The sequence below is a fragment of the Eucalyptus grandis genome, chromosome 3 (assembly GCF_016545825.1).
Source record: "Eucalyptus grandis isolate ANBG69807.140 chromosome 3, ASM1654582v1, whole genome shotgun sequence".
Classification (NCBI taxonomy): domain Eukaryota; kingdom Viridiplantae; phylum Streptophyta; class Magnoliopsida; order Myrtales; family Myrtaceae; genus Eucalyptus; species Eucalyptus grandis.
In genome coordinates, this window is record NC_052614.1 from 28,313,054 (window position 1) to 28,332,905 (window position 19,852).

The 19,852-nt window shown below is 39.6% G+C and overlaps 1 protein-coding gene and 1 long non-coding RNA gene across 2 annotated transcripts; both read right to left on the minus strand.

Moving 5' to 3' along the window:
- Nucleotides 1-3,239: 3,239 nt before the first annotated feature.
- On the minus strand, nt 3,240-4,039 carry LOC120291784. The gene is made up of 2 exons (XM_039309515.1): nt 4,011-4,039; nt 3,240-3,891 (listed from the first exon to the last, which is right to left on the minus strand). Exons 1-2 carry the CDS (start codon nt 4,037-4,039, stop codon nt 3,240-3,242), a joined length of 681 nt encoding a protein of 226 aa, XP_039165449.1.
- Nucleotides 4,040-17,617: 13,578 nt separating this feature from the next.
- Nucleotides 17,618-18,992, minus strand: LOC104436848. Its single transcript, XR_005549934.1, has 2 exons — nt 18,669-18,992; nt 17,618-18,283 (listed from the first exon to the last, which is right to left on the minus strand). It is a non-coding gene; the product is annotated as an uncharacterized LOC104436848 (long non-coding RNA).
- Between the last annotated feature and the right edge of the window lie 860 nt (nt 18,993-19,852).

A 19,852-nucleotide genomic window follows, 5' to 3' on the forward strand; every position in this document is an offset into this window, starting at 1 on the left:
TGCCTTTTTTTATTAATAAAGAAATAGAGAAGAAAACTAAACAACAATCATTGCACGCGTAATTTCCGCAGCATTTTGCGGAAAGGGCGTGGAACCATCCTATGCAAGTACTTCTCGATTTTTCTGTTTGGTCAGACAAGTGCTTCTTGACTTTACGTGCTTTTTTTCTATTAATAAAACAGAAGGAAAAGAAAGCTAACCAGCAGGACTCCCATGCTCCTGGTTCTAATAGACATGAGTCAATCACGAAAACATATCATGACATGAATGTCGGTAGGATACTTTGTTAGGATATTTTTTTTTTTTGGTGAAGGTAATAATAATAATGAGAAGGACAACAGTACAAAAGATCGGATCCAAACAAGCACTCTTAACAAAGGAGCAAGAGTGACGGGGATCCGATAAAAAGCTTGAGGGCACCAGTAAGAAACACAAAAGCTATGAAGCCAACAAATAAAACGTAACAACATGAACCCCTATCCTCCCCAAACCTCTAGCCCTCAAAGCTGAAGGCGAAGAACGGAGATGGAAGGAACCCGCAACTACAAGAACAAGAGCAAACGAAACAACAGCAAACTAAGGAGAATCGATTCTGAGAGGAAAAGATCATGGGGTGGAATCCCCACCCCCTTTGCAGTCTACTGTTCCTCGGAGAAGGAGGAACTTCCGTGAATGTGAGCGCTTTGTCCTTAACCACCTTGATTAGGTGATTTTTAAGGGTAGGGACCACTAAGGATTCACCCCTGAAAATAATCACATTCCTCTTCTTCCAAATGAGATGGCACAAAGCACCGAAAGAGAATCGAACTATCCTGTGGTAAAAATCCTTCCCCATAAGGAATTTCCTGGCCCAAGTGAGCACCTCTCTCCAACATCTATTCCTCCATGGCAAGTTACATCTAGCAGCCCAAAAGAAGGCCAGCGAGGCCGAGATGCGACACCGGAAGAATAGGTGTTCAATTGAGTCCGGTACTTTACTACAAAAGGCACATAGATTAAAATCAATTCGACCCTGATTTAACAACATCACCTGAGTGGGAAGACGGTTTTTAGATATAAGCTACAGAATAAATTGATGGCAAGGGACTATATCGATATACCAAATCAAAGAAGCCCAGTCCACCCGATCTCTCTTGGCTCTAATGGTATTCCATGCGGATGCGACCGAGAAGGAGGCTGATGGATCGCCACACCAAATAAACTTGTCATTATAAGACTCCAGGGTCGGTAAAGCTACGCCTTACCTGATTAATATCCGAGAGAATGAGTCGCCTAACGGGGTGTATAAGTCAGCAACTACTGCATCATCAGGGAGCCACATATTGTCCCTAAATGAGGGCGGGACGAATCCATCAAGAGGGCCACATGGAAGCTAGAAATCATGCCATAAAGATACCGACAGCCCATTTCCAATTTTCCACCTAAACGAGGTTCTGAAGTGCTTTCTAAGCTGGAGGATTTTTTTCCACGCCCAGGAACAAGTCCCAGGTTGAGATAAAATCCAAAAATTCTTCTTTGTCAAGAAAATGGAATGAATCCACCGGCACCACATCGATTCCTTATCCGAGAAGAGGATCCATATGAATTTGAGCATAGAGGCTTTGTTGCAATCTCTCACATTCCTAATGCCAAGACCCCCTTCAAGTTTCGGAAGACATACATCCTCCCACGCTACTTTTGCTCCTCCACGGCCAAGAGCCGTTCCCTTCCATAAAAATTGCCTCATAATTCGCTCGATGTCCGACAAAACCGAAGCGGGAAGCGTAAAGACACTTGCCCATAATGATTGAATCGAATGAAGAACTGACCGAATTAGCTGCAATCTCCATGCAAAAGACAGGAAACGATGCGCCCAGGATTGAATCCTAGCCGTAATACGCTCCATCAATGCAATACAATCCCCCTTATTCAATCTGGAAGATATGATAGGTACCCCAAGGTAACGAACAGGGAGTTTCCCTTCCTTAAAGCCAAATGCCCACCGTATTTTGTTTCGAATAGAAGGGTCACCACCTGCAATATAAATCTCGCTCTTGATTTTGTTAGGAACCAGTCCACTCCAGGATGAGAATATATCTAAGCCTCTTTTCAGCATGGATACCGACGGCCAGTAAGCTTGATAGAATAGGAAAACATCATCAGCAAAGAATATATGCGTTAGTTGGACCGGCTTACACCTCCAATAATATCTGAATTCATGATTTGAAGTTCGAGACACCAATAAACCGGAAAACACTTCCATAACTAGAGTGAAAAGGTAAGGTGACATAGGGTCCTCCTGCCTCAAACCACGTCCTCCCGAAAAAAAACCATGGAGATCGCCATTTATAGAAATTGAGTATTTAGGAGTCCTAACACACGCCATCACTAACTTAATGAAATTCTCCGGGAAGTGGAAGACTACAAGAACAAGTTCAAGGAACTCCCAATCTATCGTGTCATATGCCTTACGGAAATCAACCTTAACCGCACATTTAGGCAGGTATGGGTGGAGATGAAACCCCGCAAACAATTCCTGAGCCAAGAGGATGTTATCCCTAATTCTCCTTCCTTTAACAAACGCATTCTGAGATGGACTTATCAATACATTTAAAACCGCCGCTATACGATTGGCCAAGATCTTGGTAATCACCTTATATATAGTATTACAACAAGCAATCGGCCTAAAATCCGAAACAGCACTGGCATTAGGAACTTTAGGGACGAGAGCAAGGATGGTTGCATTTACCTCTCTCAGCAGCCGGCCGGTGTGGAAGAAGTCGTGAATCGCCTCCAATACCAATGGACCAACGATCTCCCAGTTGGACTTGTAGAATTCAGCCGAGAATCCGTCAGGTCCAGGGGCCTTACCTTTGGCTAAGGAGAACAGCGTAGACTTGATCTCCGCATCAGAAACCGGATTAGAGAGAAAGCACATATGATCAGCATCTAAAGGTTGTCGAATAACCCGCTCCACTTCTTGGACTGACGGTCTATTTAACGCATCATGGGGGGAAGTACAACGAAGAGAAGTAGCTAATGAACACCTGCGGAACCAACTCCGGGTCAGCAATCAGCGAACCGGTGGGATCCTTCACCGAAAGGATTCTGTTAATTAGCTGTCTTCTCTTCACAGATTGGTGGAAGAAATTTGTATTCTGGTCACCCTGCTTTAGCCATCTAATTCTGGACTTCTGCCTATAATAAGATTCCTCTTGATTCCTCAATTCAACAAACACCAGCGTTGGCTCCTTTCTTGATCAGCCAAGAGCAAGGCTGGACAGGTTTGATTGAAGTTGAACTTGAGTGACGTTGAGAGCTTCTCTTGCCTCAGCAGTTCTAGTTGAAATGTTAGAGAAAGCATCCCGGTTGAGGGTCTTGAGCTGAGCTTTCAAAATCTTCAATCTAGAAACCAGCTTAAACATAGGGACGCCTCTAACCGGAGTATTCCATACACGTTGCACGATCGCCTTAAACTCTGGATGTTCTGTCCAAAAATCAAAGTATTTGAAAGGTTTCCTCCTCGGGGCCGGATGGACAACTCTTACAACCATCGGCGTGTGGTCAGATATGCCAGGGCTAAAAAAAGACGCCTTCGAATACGAGAAATCAAGGTTCCACTTGCTGTTAACCAATACACGATCTATCTTTCTCATATTCCTCCCGGTCGCAGAAGAAGTGGACCAAGTGTAACGGAGCCCGACAAATCTGAGGTCCGTAAGATCCGTTTGTTCCAAGCACTGGCGGAATTCATCAAAATACGGAATCCAATTGGTGGCGCCCCCAACTCGGTCCGATGGATCCCTGATAGCATTGAAATCACCAGCAACTAGCCATGGTGAATCGAGGAAGAGTTCACCGCAGAGCTGAAGATTATCCCATAATGGTCTACGACGGGCAAACGTATGTTCCCTGTAAACGGCCGATATACAAAAACTCCTTCCAGACAGATTACATTTTAAAATGCCATGCAACACTTGGTCGTTAATAGAGATAATAGAAAAGGCGATGAGATCCGGGTTCCATCTAACCCAAATCCTCCCACGCGGAGCATAATCATAGTTAGCACATCAATTCCACCTCCTAATGAGGGTGGCCGAAATAGAATCAAAAAGCTCTAGAGGAACTTTAGTTTCAAGCAAGCCAATAAGACAAAGCTTATTTACCGCTGCAAAACGTCTTATTTCGGCACACCTAAGAGGATTTAAGATACCTCTAATATTCCAAAAACCAACTATCATCAAAAAACAAGGAGCAAAATTACCTCTTTTAGAGGTCCTCGAAGCAAAGAACTTCCTTCTTCAGATCTTCTGGACCATCAGATAGGAGTATTCGAAGCTTTTCCTGGAAGTTTGCCATTAACGGCGAGGTGAGTCTTTTGGGTTCATGAATATCCCCATCTTGAAAATCTTCTCCAATCGGATCCTCTTGGACACTAGAATTACTGATTTCGTCAGAGTTATCGATTAAAGCCAGGGGATCATCCTGAGCAGGAGGGTCCGCTACAGAAGGAGGAACCGATCTTGCCGGGGTATGAATCACTAGATCAAGAGATTTTGAAGGGTCGTTTGGTTTCAGCATAGACATATCTGCATCTTTCGCTTGAAGAATATCAGTAGCTTCTACAACATTTGCAGCAGCAGCAGCCTTCCTTGCTACCTGCTTCATCTTCTTTTTCTTATTTTTCCGATTAACTTGCTTCCACCTTACCTCCTCAGCAACTGATTGCGGGTTAGTTAAAGCATCCGATCCCTGAGGAGCCGCCTTTCCCGAGCTTGATTCACCGACATAGGAAGGCCTGCTAATAGCCATACCAGATGCGGGTTCTATTGCATCCACTTTAGTACGATAGGTGACTTGAATATCAACATCTTCCGCAGAAGGTTGCTGCATGGCCACCTCCTTCCCCTTAGAGGAGCGAGCCTCAACTACCGGATTAACCTGCTGGATACTTCCTGTAACTCCCTCAGATCGTCCAGTAGAAGGACCAGGATTAACATTTTTACAGGTGTGACCAAACACTTCACATTTTGAACAAATCATCGGTTTCCATTCGTACTCGACTTCCACCACGACCTTTGATCCATTGGTAGTTAAATCAAGGGTTTCATACTGAGGTTGCTGAGTTGTCATTTCCACACATACACGGGCAAAGGTCAACATGGACATCTGCTTAGTTTTCTGATCAACATATAGCGGCTTACCCAAGGCACTAGCCACCTTCCCTATAGCCTGAGCAGACCAGAAGGCAAACGGAAGGTTCCTTAGTCTTACCCAAACTGGAACAAATCTGTGAGTATCTTTGTTCAGCTCGACACCTGGTTTCCATTGTTTAAGGATCAGAGGAATTCTTGCAACAGTAATGGGATAGCCCTCAAGGATGCTCCTTCTGAACTCGCGATCTACAATGCGCAGAAGAAACACGCCACGCCCATTGGACATTACTTCTACCAAATTCGGTCCCCAAGCTCTCCTCGGGGACTCCTCAACCGGCTTAAACGGAAGGTTCCTCCCAATGAAGTGTCCCACAAGGCGGTCGTACAACTTAGGGTCCGCAGCGTCAATATCATAATCGTCCATTTGGATAACTGGCTTGTTATTCACAATTATCGGGGGGGGGGGGGGTAAACTCAAGGTCATATCCCTTATTCGCGCCACTTGCGACAGCAGCCCATGAACGGGTCTCAGGCTTCTTCGATCGACTTCTAGCCTGAGGTCTTTTCAATTTAGAACGCTCTCTGTTAACAGGACGACTTCTTATAGATGTCGTTGGGGGGGTTCAAAGCCCCGACTCCAGTAGAAGGGGGGTTCATTCGGTTACCCCCATTCAACACAGAAGCATTCGTCAAAGGACGATCATTCCTAGGGGAGAAGGGGCCAGACGAGCACAATCCCTCATCATTCAGGCGAGATTGAATAGAATTGAGCTCCATCTCAGAATAAGATCACAGATCGCATAACCCTAATCCATCGGAGGCGAAAAACACAGTCCGAAGAAGAGATGCATCCAAGCTTACCTTTAGGGGTTTGAGGGCTGATGGAAGACGCCTCTTAACGCTCAAAACCGGCTCACCAGAGCGGACCCCCGCGCCGCCGCTCAACCTTGCCTCTGCGCCCGCCCGCAATCCAATCCCCGAGTCGTCGACGAAGCGGCTCCACCCTCTTCGATCCAACCGAAACAGGCACCTTCGTCGCCGGCTCAACCGTGACGGGTACTCCGGCGAGAGCCCTTGAAAAAGGGCTCAACCGTGACGGGTTCTCCGGCGACCGAGAGAGAAGCGCAAGTTGCCTTTTTTACTTTGTTAGGATATTCGAATCAGTAAAGTTCATTATTTTCGATCCAAAATCTACTTTTTTTTTCTCTTTAAAAAGAGATTCCTCCAAAAAAGCACAAATGCTAAGTTGCCATACAACGGTCTACACATGCTGCTTGGAAAGGATAATTATTGCACGCATAATTTCCATAGCATCGTGCGGAAGACTTGATGCTTTTTCTATTAATAAAGAAATAGAAACGAAAACCGATGATCAATTCCAATGCTCCGAGTCGGCAGCGCTTATAATGAACATGGTCCATCGGATACGGATCTAGGCAAGTATTCCCTCCCCCTCCTCATGGCATTGCAGGAGGGAAGGAATGATGTTTGGAATAAGTGAGTTCTAGTAGTTTCGGACTTAAATGTAGACAAATTTTGGAGGGTGCGATGGTGCTGGTGTCGAAGAACAATAATTTAAGTCTCCAGTTTAAGAGGCTATCTGGCATCACTTCCTATAGTAATTTCCACTGTGAAAACGTGTATTGCAACTTTATAATGTGTTTTGCTGAATAATTCATAGCTGCAGCACCTCTAAACTTACAATCGTTTTTAGGAAGGCATCTCACCTAATTTTCAAGTATTACAACTATAAAATATGTTGTATCATAAAAAAAATCGTGAATTAAAAAAAATTGCAACAATTCACAATAGAGCACAGTTACGTTTCAATTATAGCTCTACCGATGTACTCGGGACAGAAAAAAAAAATTATCAGTCATTTATGTTGTCTAGAGGAAATATAAATGTTCACCCACTACCGTGACCTTCACCGACTCTCAGCCTTCAACGTTGGATACACGACACTCTAAAGTATACGTGCTTGAACAATGCTCAGCCCCGTAGCACTGGGCAGAAGGTGCGTAGAAGCGGCGTGGGCGTGTTGATTGAAATGGAGCACGACCTCAACTTGACTTTGCCTTTTCTGCCAATAAAGATATAGAAAAGAAAATCAAAGGGCAATCATTGCACGCATAATTTCCACAGCATTTTATTGAAGGTGCGTGGAACCATCCTATGCACGTGCTTCTTGACTTGACTTGCTTTTTTCTATTAATAAAAAAAAAAGAAAAGATAATTAACGAACAATACTCCCCCGCTTTTGGTGCACATGGACATGAGACGATCACAAAAACATAATATGACATAAATGTCAGTACAACACTTTGTTTAGACATTCGAATCAAGAAAGTTAATTATTTTCAATCCAAAATCTTACATTTTTTTCAAAGGAGATTCCTCCAAAAAGAGCACATGATGTTGAGTTGCCATCCAATAGTCCGAGACGCATACTGCATTAAAACGATAATTATTACATGCGTAATTTCTGCGGCATTATGAGAAAGGTGCACGTGCTTTTTGATTTGACTTGCTTTTTCTTAATAAATAAATAAAAAAAAAAGGAAAACAACTGCCAATTCTGACACTCCGAGTCAATAGGCATATTCTTGATCAACTAATTCAATTAAAAAGCATATTGCGATAACCCCTACTCACTCTTTGCAAGATGGATGTGCTGGGTCAATGTCCGATCAGACTTGATATCACGAAGGTCCCCTACTCAGGCGTGTTAGCGCCTATAGTTATGAAGAGGAGACCTATTTAATAAGAAAATCATAAGATAGACCACTAAATTCATGCATGGAGTCACGTTGTTACATGTTTAAGGTTGATTCAAGATATGATGCGGACAATTCACTAGATATTGGAATTAGGTGAGACCCTATATCCCAAATTTGAATGGAGCTACGAGTAATTAGCACACATAATATATTAACGAGTCTTGAAGAATCTATAGTATATGAATATTGGATTATCATGATAATTAAAAATCGATCGATAGTATATATAGGAAGGTTTGTTTGTCCTTACTTGGGCAAATTGGATGATTATGATGATAGTATTTGCACAATCAACAACTGGTTGAGTTGATGCATTATGCTAAATCCATCTCATTCTATAAATGAGATGATTCTGTTCGATCATTTTTTTCCTTTTCATATACTCCCTTTACTCCATAGTGGGTGGAACCACGAGTGTTAAGGCCTTATCACTTTTGCACAAACCTTAAAATAATCCAAACTTCATAATTGGCATCTTGCAATAACATGTGAATAATGAAATCCATAGGTGTGAAACTTCTAGCAAGTGCAGTTGAAGCTTCGATTGAAATTGGAGTACAGCACGCTTGGCTTGATTTGCTTTTTTATTAATAAAAGAAAATAGAAAAGAAAACTAATGATCGTACTCGATAAAGTTGTTTGTAACTTAGTGACTGGAAATTATGAACCAACTAAACGACAATATGATGACTTAGACTTGCCTTTTCATTAAATACGAGTATAGAAAAAGAAAATCAAAGGGCTATCATTGCAAGCGTAATTTCAGCAGCATTTTGCGGAAGGTGCATGAAAACATCCAACGTAGCTTCTTGACTTGACTTGCTTTTCTATTAAGAAGAGAAATAGAAAAAAGAAAAAGAAAAAAATAACTAGCAATATTCCCATAGTTCTGGACTCCTGGTGAGAATATCCACGAATCAATCACAAAAATATCACTAGTTTGATTATTATTTTCAAAGCACAATCTGACTTTTTTCTTTCTAAAGAGATTCCTCTAGGAAAAGGAAATCCCGAAATAAATCTTCCTTGATTCTCAAAATTTTCTCCATACCATATCAAGTCTAAAAATTATCTAGTCATTATCCCCTCACCTAATGCATTTTTATATCACTCCTTAAATTATTTTTATTTTGGACAGTTTACATTACTTTTATACTTCAATGCCACATTTACAATTTCTCACCTAATGGGTTATTAGCAATTGGACAAATATTTAGGGATACATTTTTCCTTTTCATTTCATTTTTGTTGAACTTTTTATCTCATGCTTGACACACTTTTTCTTCTTAATTGTTAAGTAAAGGTTATCACTTATTCATCTAAAGGTGTTTGTCATTAGTGATTGGATATTATGAACCGGTGATATTACAATAACATGACTTTTACGAATTATAGTGTTTTATAGTATTGCATCATCGGCAACTACTTTTATTTTTTTTCCTAAGTAGAGTCTTAAAAGAGAGAGAGAGAGAGACTTGTGCTAATATCATGGACATTGTAGCCCACAAGGATGACTGTTTACTGGTTACGTGTTGCCTTGTGGAAGAACTAAACAAGCATATGCATAAAGTAAAGATTCGATAGCAAAGATATATATATATATATTTCGGGGAAAATATGAATGCCATATTTTCACATTGTAAATTTTTTTTTTTTTTTTTGCCTAATGATGCATTCGATAATTGGTGGGCTTGCTTGATGGATAAATACCTCCCTGAAAAAATTGAAATCCAGTATATAATTGGGGCAGAAAAAAAATTGTCAAATATTTCTGCTATTTAGAGAAAAGATAAATGTTCGTCAAAAGTTTTTTAAGGATTGAGAACTCTAGTAGCAAAGATGGAATTAGTGAGGTCCTAGACTTTTTACTTATACGGAAGGCAAAATATTTAGAGTGAATGAACCAAACATTCATTATTAGAATGAATAATGAAAATTTGTCAACATAGGTAAGGTTTCCTCTTCATCCGTAACTATATGAATGGGGTAGTCATTTGTTTAGATTGAAAATGTCCAAGCATTGAAAAATCGATTGGGCCTATATGTTCAAGGCCCATAATGCGCCATCCAACTGTCCAAGACACATGCTGCACGCAGAGGACGATCATTGCATGCCTATTGCCTAATTTCCGCGGCATTATGCGGAAGGTCCGTATTCTCCACTGACTAATTTAATAACAGCAGATTGCGAAAGCACCTACACAAAATGATATGCGTATTAGCATGTAGTTGAGAAGAAGAGACCTATTTTATCAGAAAATCAGAAGCCGGCCATCAAATTCATGCGTAGAGCCACCTCCTTACTGTTGTTTGATGTTGATTGAAGATTAGATGCGGACATTTTTCCACAGACGAGAACTGGGAGAGACTGTATCCCAATTTGGATGGAGCTACAACCATGTTAGCACATTTAATATATTAGCAATTCTGGAGAATTTGCAGCAAATAAATATTGGATTATCGAGGCAATTAAGAATTGATTGTTAGTAAATATATCAAGATTTTTTTTTTGTCCTTACTTCAGCAAGATGGACAATTATGACGATCTTTTTGCACAATCAACAACTAATTGAGTTACTACGTTATGTTAAATCCACTCATAATGTAATCAAGATGATTTTGATCTCACTTTTCTAAATCTTTTCAGACTCACAAGGCATTGTAGTTGGCTCCTCCGGAGCATATGGATTTTGGTTGATACTTGGGAATACATGTTAATGTCATACCATCTCTGCACAAACCTTAAATAATCTAAACTTTACGATTGACATCTTATGACAATATGTGACTAATGAAATCCATAGATCTGAAACTTCAAGCAACTGCATGTGGAGTTTCGGTTACAATTTGAGATACAACACACTTGCCTAGTCTTGCATTTTCTATCAATAACAAAATATAGTAAGAAATTTAACAAGCAATACTTGTTACAGATCTCTGTCATTAGTGATTGGATAGTATTATACTATGAACTAGCTATATTATGATATCACAACCTTGAAAAATAACACTGTTGTAAATATATTATAATAACCAAATGATTTTCGCTTATTTCCTGAGTAAAATAAATTTTGTTGAGATGTTTAATACACTACCTCAATTTACAAACGAAAAAAAGAAAAAGAAAACAAGAAATGTAATAAGACATGATAACATAGTGGGCATTGTAGGTTATGAGGACGACGTTGTATTGTTTATGCACTTCGTTATGAAAGAAATAAATAAGAAGATGTACATGATAATAATGATTACATGGTGAAAGATAAAACGAAGTGTATTTTAGAGAAGAATATGGAATGTGACTTTCATGCGTGGTAGAGTGTATTTATTTTTTACTAACGGTGCTTTTAGTAATCGATGGGCGTGCTTAATGGATCAATCTCTCCTAGAGAAATTAAAAAAAAAAAAAAAAGAAGTTGACATCCTAGATGTAATCTAGGCAAAGAAAAGTTTGTCAGTCATCTATATCGTCTAGATAATTGATAAATACTGATTCAGACTCTTTTGAGAATTAAAAAGTGCAGTAAGAAAGGATGAAATTAGTGAGGCCCTGGATTTTTACTTGCTCGGAAGGAAAAATATTTAGAGTGAATGAACCAAACTTCCATTATTTGAATGGAAAAATGGAATTGGTGGGGCTTCCTCATTTTTCAGAAATATATACGAATGAGTTAGTAATTTATTATGATTAAAGAAAGATGGATGAGGGTCTATATGTGCAAAGCCCATCATATTGAGACTTCCTTTGCGTGTTCTTTCAACATTTGCATCTTCTTTCAACTAGAATGGACTATTTTTTTCCCATTCCCACCAAAGACTAATCGTTTATTGGTTTATGAAATGATGATACATCATTTTAGTCATCGAAATCATGATGTGTCACTTTGAAAATTAAATAAGTAATTAAAATTATTTGCACTTGTAAACACTCATGTAGTCAAGTAGGCAACTATTCACTTTCCGACAAAAATGGCTGTCTCATGGAAAATTGCTTTTGTTCTATCATTTGGATTTTTTATTTTTTTTTTCAGTTGGAAAAGTACATTCATTCCTTCAATCAAAAAGGCTTTACTAGAGCAAGTCAAGGAAATTCTCATGCAATATTCCAAAGTGGTCGACGGGGCAAAGACAACCAGTTGGTGGGGAGAGCCCTGTTTCAGTGGGCGCTGGCGGTCAAATCCATAACTTGATTAGCCTCGCGAGGCAATAGACAACTTTCTCTGGGCTTTCTTCTTGGCCCATGGTGCACTCCACAATTGTAAGGCAGTCACTAAATATCACAAAGGACAGGTCCCTCTCCATGTGCAGGGCAGATGACACACGGTCCTTGCTGTCGCGTGCTAGATTCTCTTCCTCTGCAAGAACAGAAGGCATTCTTTTACGGCTAGGGCTTCCGTGTTTATTTGGTAATGGAGTAGAAACTTGCGGTTAGTCAATTTATTTAATCGGAACGAGTTCAATAAATTATTGAAGGCATCGGCTTCAGATAATCTCAGTGCATCATGACCGTTAGATCACGTGGATATCATGTAGGATATATTAAAATTAATTGAGGTCTTAGCTCACTAATTCATGATTTCATGTTTCATAATCTTGCTTTTTTTGTACATGGGATGAGATCGGTCAAGGTATGCTTTAAGAATGTGATACAATTTTGTTGAAAATTTGAATCATGGAATATCTTGCTTTAGGGACCAAATGAGGACAATCACGTCTAGATGCAAAAAGTGTTATTCCCTTCGCCCAAGTGCATGCTTCTAAAAAGTGTGAAAATCTTATACTTAGACATGCCCCAACGAATCAACTTACTTGGGGATTATATAGTGATTGAGGTACTAATTTAGGTAATTCGGTAAAATTAAGGTTCACAACTTCAAATAAAAGTAACTTAACGCATTAATAATCCATCAAAATAATGTTGGTTGATTATTAATGTAGTCGATAGTTTTTGAAGTATAAATAGATGTTGATACTTTTTTAAAACCCGTTGATAAGAAACTGACATATGACAAGTCAAGCAACTCACCGATTTTTTTTTTTGGTCCATTAATGGGATGTGACATGTTAAATTATGTATCCAATTATGAAACTGACTTGTTCAAACGATTTTAATAATTCAAATTCTGTGTGCCCTTTAATCCAAATTAAATGTGGATTTCTTGTGCGGTGGCTTCTTTGGATAATTGAAGGTTTGTTGTACCATTGGAAATATATCTCAAGATCCGGCCACCACGATTGGTGTCTTCTTTCATCTAAGTTTGACCGGTTGATCAAGAAGTGGATGCCTTCTTCAATACAAAAGTCGGACAAGTAAGGGGACAGTACATACAACAAGTCTGATGAATGATGAAAAAAGCATCCCAGACATATCAGATTGTCAATCACCCAGCAAAAAACTTCTTTTTGTGGATTGACCCATCCAGTAATAACTGAATAATGATAAAGAAAAAGCAAGATCAAATAAGTACTTCATCAGAGATTGCAAAAGGTCGCGATCTCTTCCAAACATGTTCAGAATCTGCTGTTTGGTAGTCCATGGCTGAGTTGTTAGACGTATCACAAGGCAAAAAGTAAACAGAATGCCAAACTAACAGCTTGAACTTGTGGAAGCTACAAGATTAAATTTCACTAGTCTGGACATAATAAAGCCTCACACTATCCTAAAAAATATTTTACATGTTCTGAAAAAATACCATTCATATCGCAACTTTTCATAAACCTAGATATGTGGCCATGGTAGCCATGACCTTGAAATTGACATTGTAGAGCAGCTTCATGCACCTGAATTATTTTGCGCAGTCAAACCTATTGGTCCAGCAGATGCTGAGAGCTACCAAGGACGGATTTGCCATCCATCCAGGAAGCAATGCTGAAAGAGCAGCCGGAGGAGGCTGGAAGGGCTGTGATAAAGGATATGGAAGGCACACAAAAAAAATTAACTAACGTGAGTTGCCAACATCTAAATGGAAAAACTACCGAGGAAACACACTAACTTTTCTCCTCCAGACTCACAGCATGAGCAGTCAATGGTGGGAAGGGCCCTGGTTTGGGGACAGCACCCATTAAAGGATTAGTAACAGGGGATGGCGCACGAGCACCATTTAGTTGTCCACAAGTGTGGTCTACAAATAGTCTTTATGTCAGGGTTAGGCCTATGATTCTTGCATAGTTGATGCTGCCAATTCAAACTACCAGAAGCCATGAAAAAGTCAGTATGACGATACTTCAGTCAAGAAAATACATAAGGCAATATGACAGCAAGGACCTTTGATTTATTAATATGCGTAATCTTGAGTTCTTCAATGTGGGAAACTGAAGCTTATCACGAAACAGGGGGTTAGCCTCTATCAACTTTTTAAGTTCAGCCAACATTATACTCCGAGCTGACTTGGTATCACCATACTTTGATAGTTGCTCATTCTCTCTGCAAGCAGGATATAAGTTTAATGCCAACGTGATGATAGCAACAGACTAGAGGTCAACTAGAGAAAAACTGTCAGTTACAAATTAAAAGATTCTTCCAGCATAAGTAACTGCGTAATTTCCTTGAACAAATCCTCATTGAATGCAGCAAATACTTTCAAGTCCTTGACTAAAATTTCCACAGCTTTAGCACGATCCCTCCTGCAATCATCAATAATGCAAGACCAACAACCACGAAAATCAAAATGCTTGTCGCCCAGTAGGGTAACAGATACTCGAGAAATAAGAGGAACTGAGTCCTAAACAAGTCGAACCCATCAATTGTCCAAAAACTTTCGACCTTCTTGTCCAGAGCTTCAAGATACTTCCGCTTCCGAATCTCGAAGAAAATCTTCATGGAGTATCTGTTATCGTCTACTTTTGTGAACCCAGATAAATACTTTTCCACATCGTCCCACTCTCCGTTCGTGGCCAAATCCCGACATCGTCCCACTCTCCTTTAAGTACCTCATGTTGAAGTTGAACCCCGACTCCCGCTCCAATCTTTCGACAGCACAAGGGGAAAACGACAAACATCAAATCAACACATATCCTCACTATGCAATGCGACTTTTTTGCATCGTAGAGTGCATTTTTTTTTTTTTAACTAACGGTGCTTTTAATAATTGGTGGGCGTGCTTGATGGATCATTCCCTCCCAGAGAGAAAAATAGAAAATTGAAATACTCGATGTAATCTATGCATACAAAAGTTCTATTAATTATTTATATTATTGAGATAAATGATAAATATTAGTTCAGAGTCTTTTAAGGATTAAGAAGTGTAACAAAAAAAGATGAAATTAATGAGGACCTGAACTTTCACTGGCCTGCAAGGCAGAGTAAATCAACCAAACTCCCATTATTTGAATGGAAAAATGAAAATCGGTAGGTTTCTTGCTATCCGAAAATATATACAAATGAGTTAGTAATTTATTTTGATTAAAGAAAGATGGACGAGGGTCTATATGTGCACAGCCCATAATGACCTCCGAATCTTGTGGAGGGAGGCCGGTCACTCTCACGTATAATTGCAATTTGCATTGTGGCAAGCAATTTGAGGCTTCTTTGACTTGCCTTCCGGTCAAAGATATACTACATTTCCGTTTTCTTTCAACTGGAATGGACTATTTTCTTCCTATTCCCACCCAAGATTAATCGTTTATTGATTTCCGAAATAATAATACATCACTTTAACTGTTGAAATCACATGCGTTATTCTGAAAACAAAAAAAAATGATTAAAATTATTTACACTTGTAAACACTCTTATAATCGAATGGAGAACTATTATTCATTTTTCCAATAATGTGGTCATCTCATGAAAAATTGCTTTTGTCATGTCTTTTGATTTTCCTTTTGCTTTTTTTTTTTTTTTGGAAAAGCACATTCATTTGTTCAATCATAAAGGCTCTACTAGAGAAAGACAAGTAAATTTCTATGCACAAAATATTCCAAATGGACTAAGAGGGTAAGGATGATCAATTGGTAGAGAGATTTCTGTTCCAATGAGCACTAGTGACCCAATCCAGTAACTTGATTAGCCTCGCGGGGGCTATAGACAACTTCCACTGTATCCAATTGAGCTGACAAGGCTTGGCAGTCATGTCCCTAGTATCCCATGGAGGATACGTAGTACATAAGGTAAGGGTGATCAGAATACAGACAACAGCAAAAAAGCCTCGTTCTCATGCTCCTACCTGCTAGTGTTCATGCGGTTAAACACACCATAGAAGCTCAAGGGATAACCGACTTCGGTCCCTGGAGCTGTCCGAGAATAATCCGAACAGGACCAGTCATTCTCTCCGAAACCAAAGTTTTACACATTCTCATCCTTAATAAGATGGAACTATATTTTGAAAGGTCGTAGTTTAATAAGCAAAACACCGAGATTGACCGTGGGGAAGTTTATACTGTCATCCAAGGTCTTTAAGTGCTGTTGCACTGAAATCCCCTTCGTAGTAGGAGCGCAAGAGGAAGATGAAGTTATGCTTTTGCGGCGAAATAACAAGAAAGGGGAACCTGCTAACAAATGATCTTTACGCAAATTGAAAAGAATATATAAAATAAATAAAAGAAGTACTTTCAGCATAACACATGAGGAACAAGAAAAGAAGCCACCTAAGAAAACTAAACCCTGTTCCTCTGGTCCTTTGGCTTGCTAACTAAAATCAGATACCTGCCTCCATCTCAAATATACAAGCCTTCTGCGCAACACTTTAATCTCATGTTCTTCTTTTTTCACTTTCAGTCAGCCTAAACAAATATAATGAAAACAAACTATTGCCACAAGACTTGAGCAGAAGTCGCTTAGGATGCTAATTGTACCACTTTAAGACAAACTGCACTGAACTATGTCCTGAGGAAGTACCCTGAGGCTGTAAAATCTACCCTCTGCAGCATTCTCAAAACTTGAATCAAGTGCGGAGAAGGAAAGCCGATAGTCAGTTTAAATAGCCGAGAGTCAATACTTTAAACGGAAAAGCCTGTAAGTCCATTGGCTTCCAAAGTGGGGACCATTCGAGAAGCAGGTATAGTCTGCGAATTCATCATACATGTCAGCTTGATTCTCATTATATCGCGTGGGACTCACCTCTTTGAAACCTTATGCATGAATTTCTAATTAAATGGTGCATTTACTCTACAAAGGACTAAGTGATGCACTACTAGGCGACAACTTTAATATGCTTAGATGACAAAACTTAATCAGCTCAAACATGCTGCTAATTGTTGGCATTGACTTAGATAATCTAACATCAAATTCTTCAATTTCTCTCAGTTTTGAAATTCCAGCACTACTCAAATGCTAGCCTCAACCCATTATGCAAATCAAATTCAATAAACATGCAAGAAGCTCAGCAGTGACCTATTCACATCGTCCATGTAGAAATTATATCCCTCCATTTCTTCAATGAATGGATTCAAGATCAGTAGGGTTTTATTATTGCAAATCCAACACACCTTCAACACATCTTCACTTCTCCAATATCATAAATGTTTTTTTTCCTAAAACAAGTACATTCAGTTAACAGGAAGTAGCACTATCATCACCAAAAGTGCCAATTTCAAGATATCTCTCGCAATTGTCACGTGTCTTTATCAGAATTCTGTTGATTGAAGCGATAAATCAAATGGTTCAGCAGACATAGATGAACAATAAGCGCTAAACTCCAACATATGCAGCAACAGGACACACCAATTCATATAACTTGTAAATTTCGGATACTCACTGCTCCATGAGCATTCCATTGATTCTTATGCAAGTTCAAAAAGAACAATAAACTCTTCCCACTACTGGAGACAAAGTGACGACATCACGCTTCCAAGAAAAGAAGTAGATCCTCATTCACTAATTCTGAGCAAGCTATTAACTAGTTCATTCATTGATTGCCATAGGCAAAAGCTTATCAACTAAAGACAGAGAATAAGTACAACTTGCTCACTTCATATTGATTGTCGACCATGATTTCCCTCAACAGCACGCGGTGAAGTAGAATATATCATGCACAGAGAATGAAGCAGGAAGTAGATGACGCAATTAGAATGTGATTTTAGTGGGTGCTCTTAGATTGATTACCTGCTTCTGGACAATGAAATTGATGAAGGTGGAGTAATCAATAACCAAAGGACAAGACTGGTATTGTGAAGGAGGTAACGCACATTGATTTTATAAAAAGTATCAAGACATCGCGTGGTTGAGGACATTGCAGGGTGACTCAGTGGCAAGGAGGCGGCTAGCAACCAGCCATCACAATTGCTCCAGTTAGTGAGCGTAACATGTGTCGGCCAAAGTTTGTGATCTGAATTGGTGTGATCGCAATTCATGCTCAGCGACATCGTCTCGATTCTGTTCGACAGGGCGTACTATGATCATCACCAAAGATCATGTGTGTGCCAGGGACTCCAAGCCTTCTCGTATCACCCACCACCACCAATCACCAAAGGATCACAAGAACCACTGAGAAAACAAACGGAGAGTCAGTTTCACTATTGGCAACTATGGCGTATACTCGTAATCACGTCTAAAGATTGCAAAATCAAACAATATCAAGTGAACATCGCTAATGTGCTTTCAAATCGGAGGATCACTGGAATCAATTCACAACAAGATCTCAGACTCATTTCATCGAACAGATTATGGCGAATTGGTTGTGGAACAGATCAAAGCCATTTCGAACTCAAATTTATAACTAGGCTCGACCTAAATCAGTACATAATGTTCGAAGTCAAAAAAAAAAAAAAATCAAACTACGATATTAATCATAATAAGAGAATCGGACACTCGGCCTCTTACCTGTGACAACAGAACGTGCTCCTCCCGAGACTGATGGTCTACGGCGGCGACCGGCGAAGGAGTTGGAACTTGTAATGATTGGGCGGTGGTAGGCAAGTGGCTAAATCGGAACTTGAGATATTATGGTGGCTGGAGATGATGGAAGATGGAGCCATTTTCCCCTGCTTCCTCCCTTCTGGGCGCATGAGTTTTCCCTTAGTGAACGTAAAAAACCTTGAGAAAAACAGAGGGACCTTTCCTTCTTGTGCCGTCCCTTTTCTCAAGAAGGGAAAGAATAGTTTGTTTTTTTTTCTGTTTACTAGAGTTTTGTGCTTCCGCGCCAGTTACCAGTTACCACGAAAATTAATTAAACCATCGGGCGCCATATGTCCTATTGTGGATAGCGAGGATTTTAACTAATGAGAGCGTGCCATGTGGCATGGGAATTTCGGCCAAAGGCAGAGACACAATTTAGGGGTGGGCCCGCCTGAGTTCTATCATGCCAGGCCTAGTGGCCCCGGTTGGTGCCGGTCATAATTCATTTAAGTTAGGCTGGTCATGAGAGAGAAGGTTGGAAAAACATTTGAGAATATGAGAAAAAAGTGAGGATGGTAACGTAAAGAGGAAGAGTTTACGTAGCATGGACTTTTAAACCACGTCATAATTTGAGGTAAAAAGGTGAAAGTTGGAAGAGGGTATAGGAAATACAGCACTTGATGTGTGAACAGTAACTTGCACATCATTAAAGGCAAAAGGAAAAGTCATTCATGCTGAGTGAAAACTTATCAAATAGTTAATATGCTTGCCTTTTGCCTTACTTTAGAGGGAAAAACCCAGTTCTAGTTAATATTGGTTAGAGGACATGGCAAGAAGATGATGTTGCTGTGACAAGACGGGACAACCTTTAGTATGGAAAAGAAAGAGACAAGATAAGGGAAAAAGGATAAAAGATAGAATGCACCAAGCATGGAAAAAGTTCCATGGGTCAACTCTCTCTTATTTGGTTCCTCCATTAATATTTGTTTCATCTGTAATTTTCTTCCCCATTAACCTTTCAGTGCTCCTGCTTTAGAGATTGTTCGAGTTTAAAGTACTTTTTTATACACTAGTAAAATTTGCATGTTATTCTATGGTGTTTCGAGACTAAAATTTAATTGATATTGTTGCAACATTGAAATTTTATTAATTTCAATAATAGTTCAATT

What these genes read in the sequence shown, in the direction of transcription:
- LOC120291784 (XM_039309515.1), bottom strand. Translation starts at nt 4,039, where the DNA reads ATGATTATGCTCCGCGTGGGAGGATTTGG. An exon ending in CTCCGCGTGGGAGGATTTGG is followed by an intron (nt 3,892 to 4,010) that starts GTTAGATGGAAC and finishes GGCCGTTTACAG; the next exon opens with GGAACATACGTTTGCCCGTC.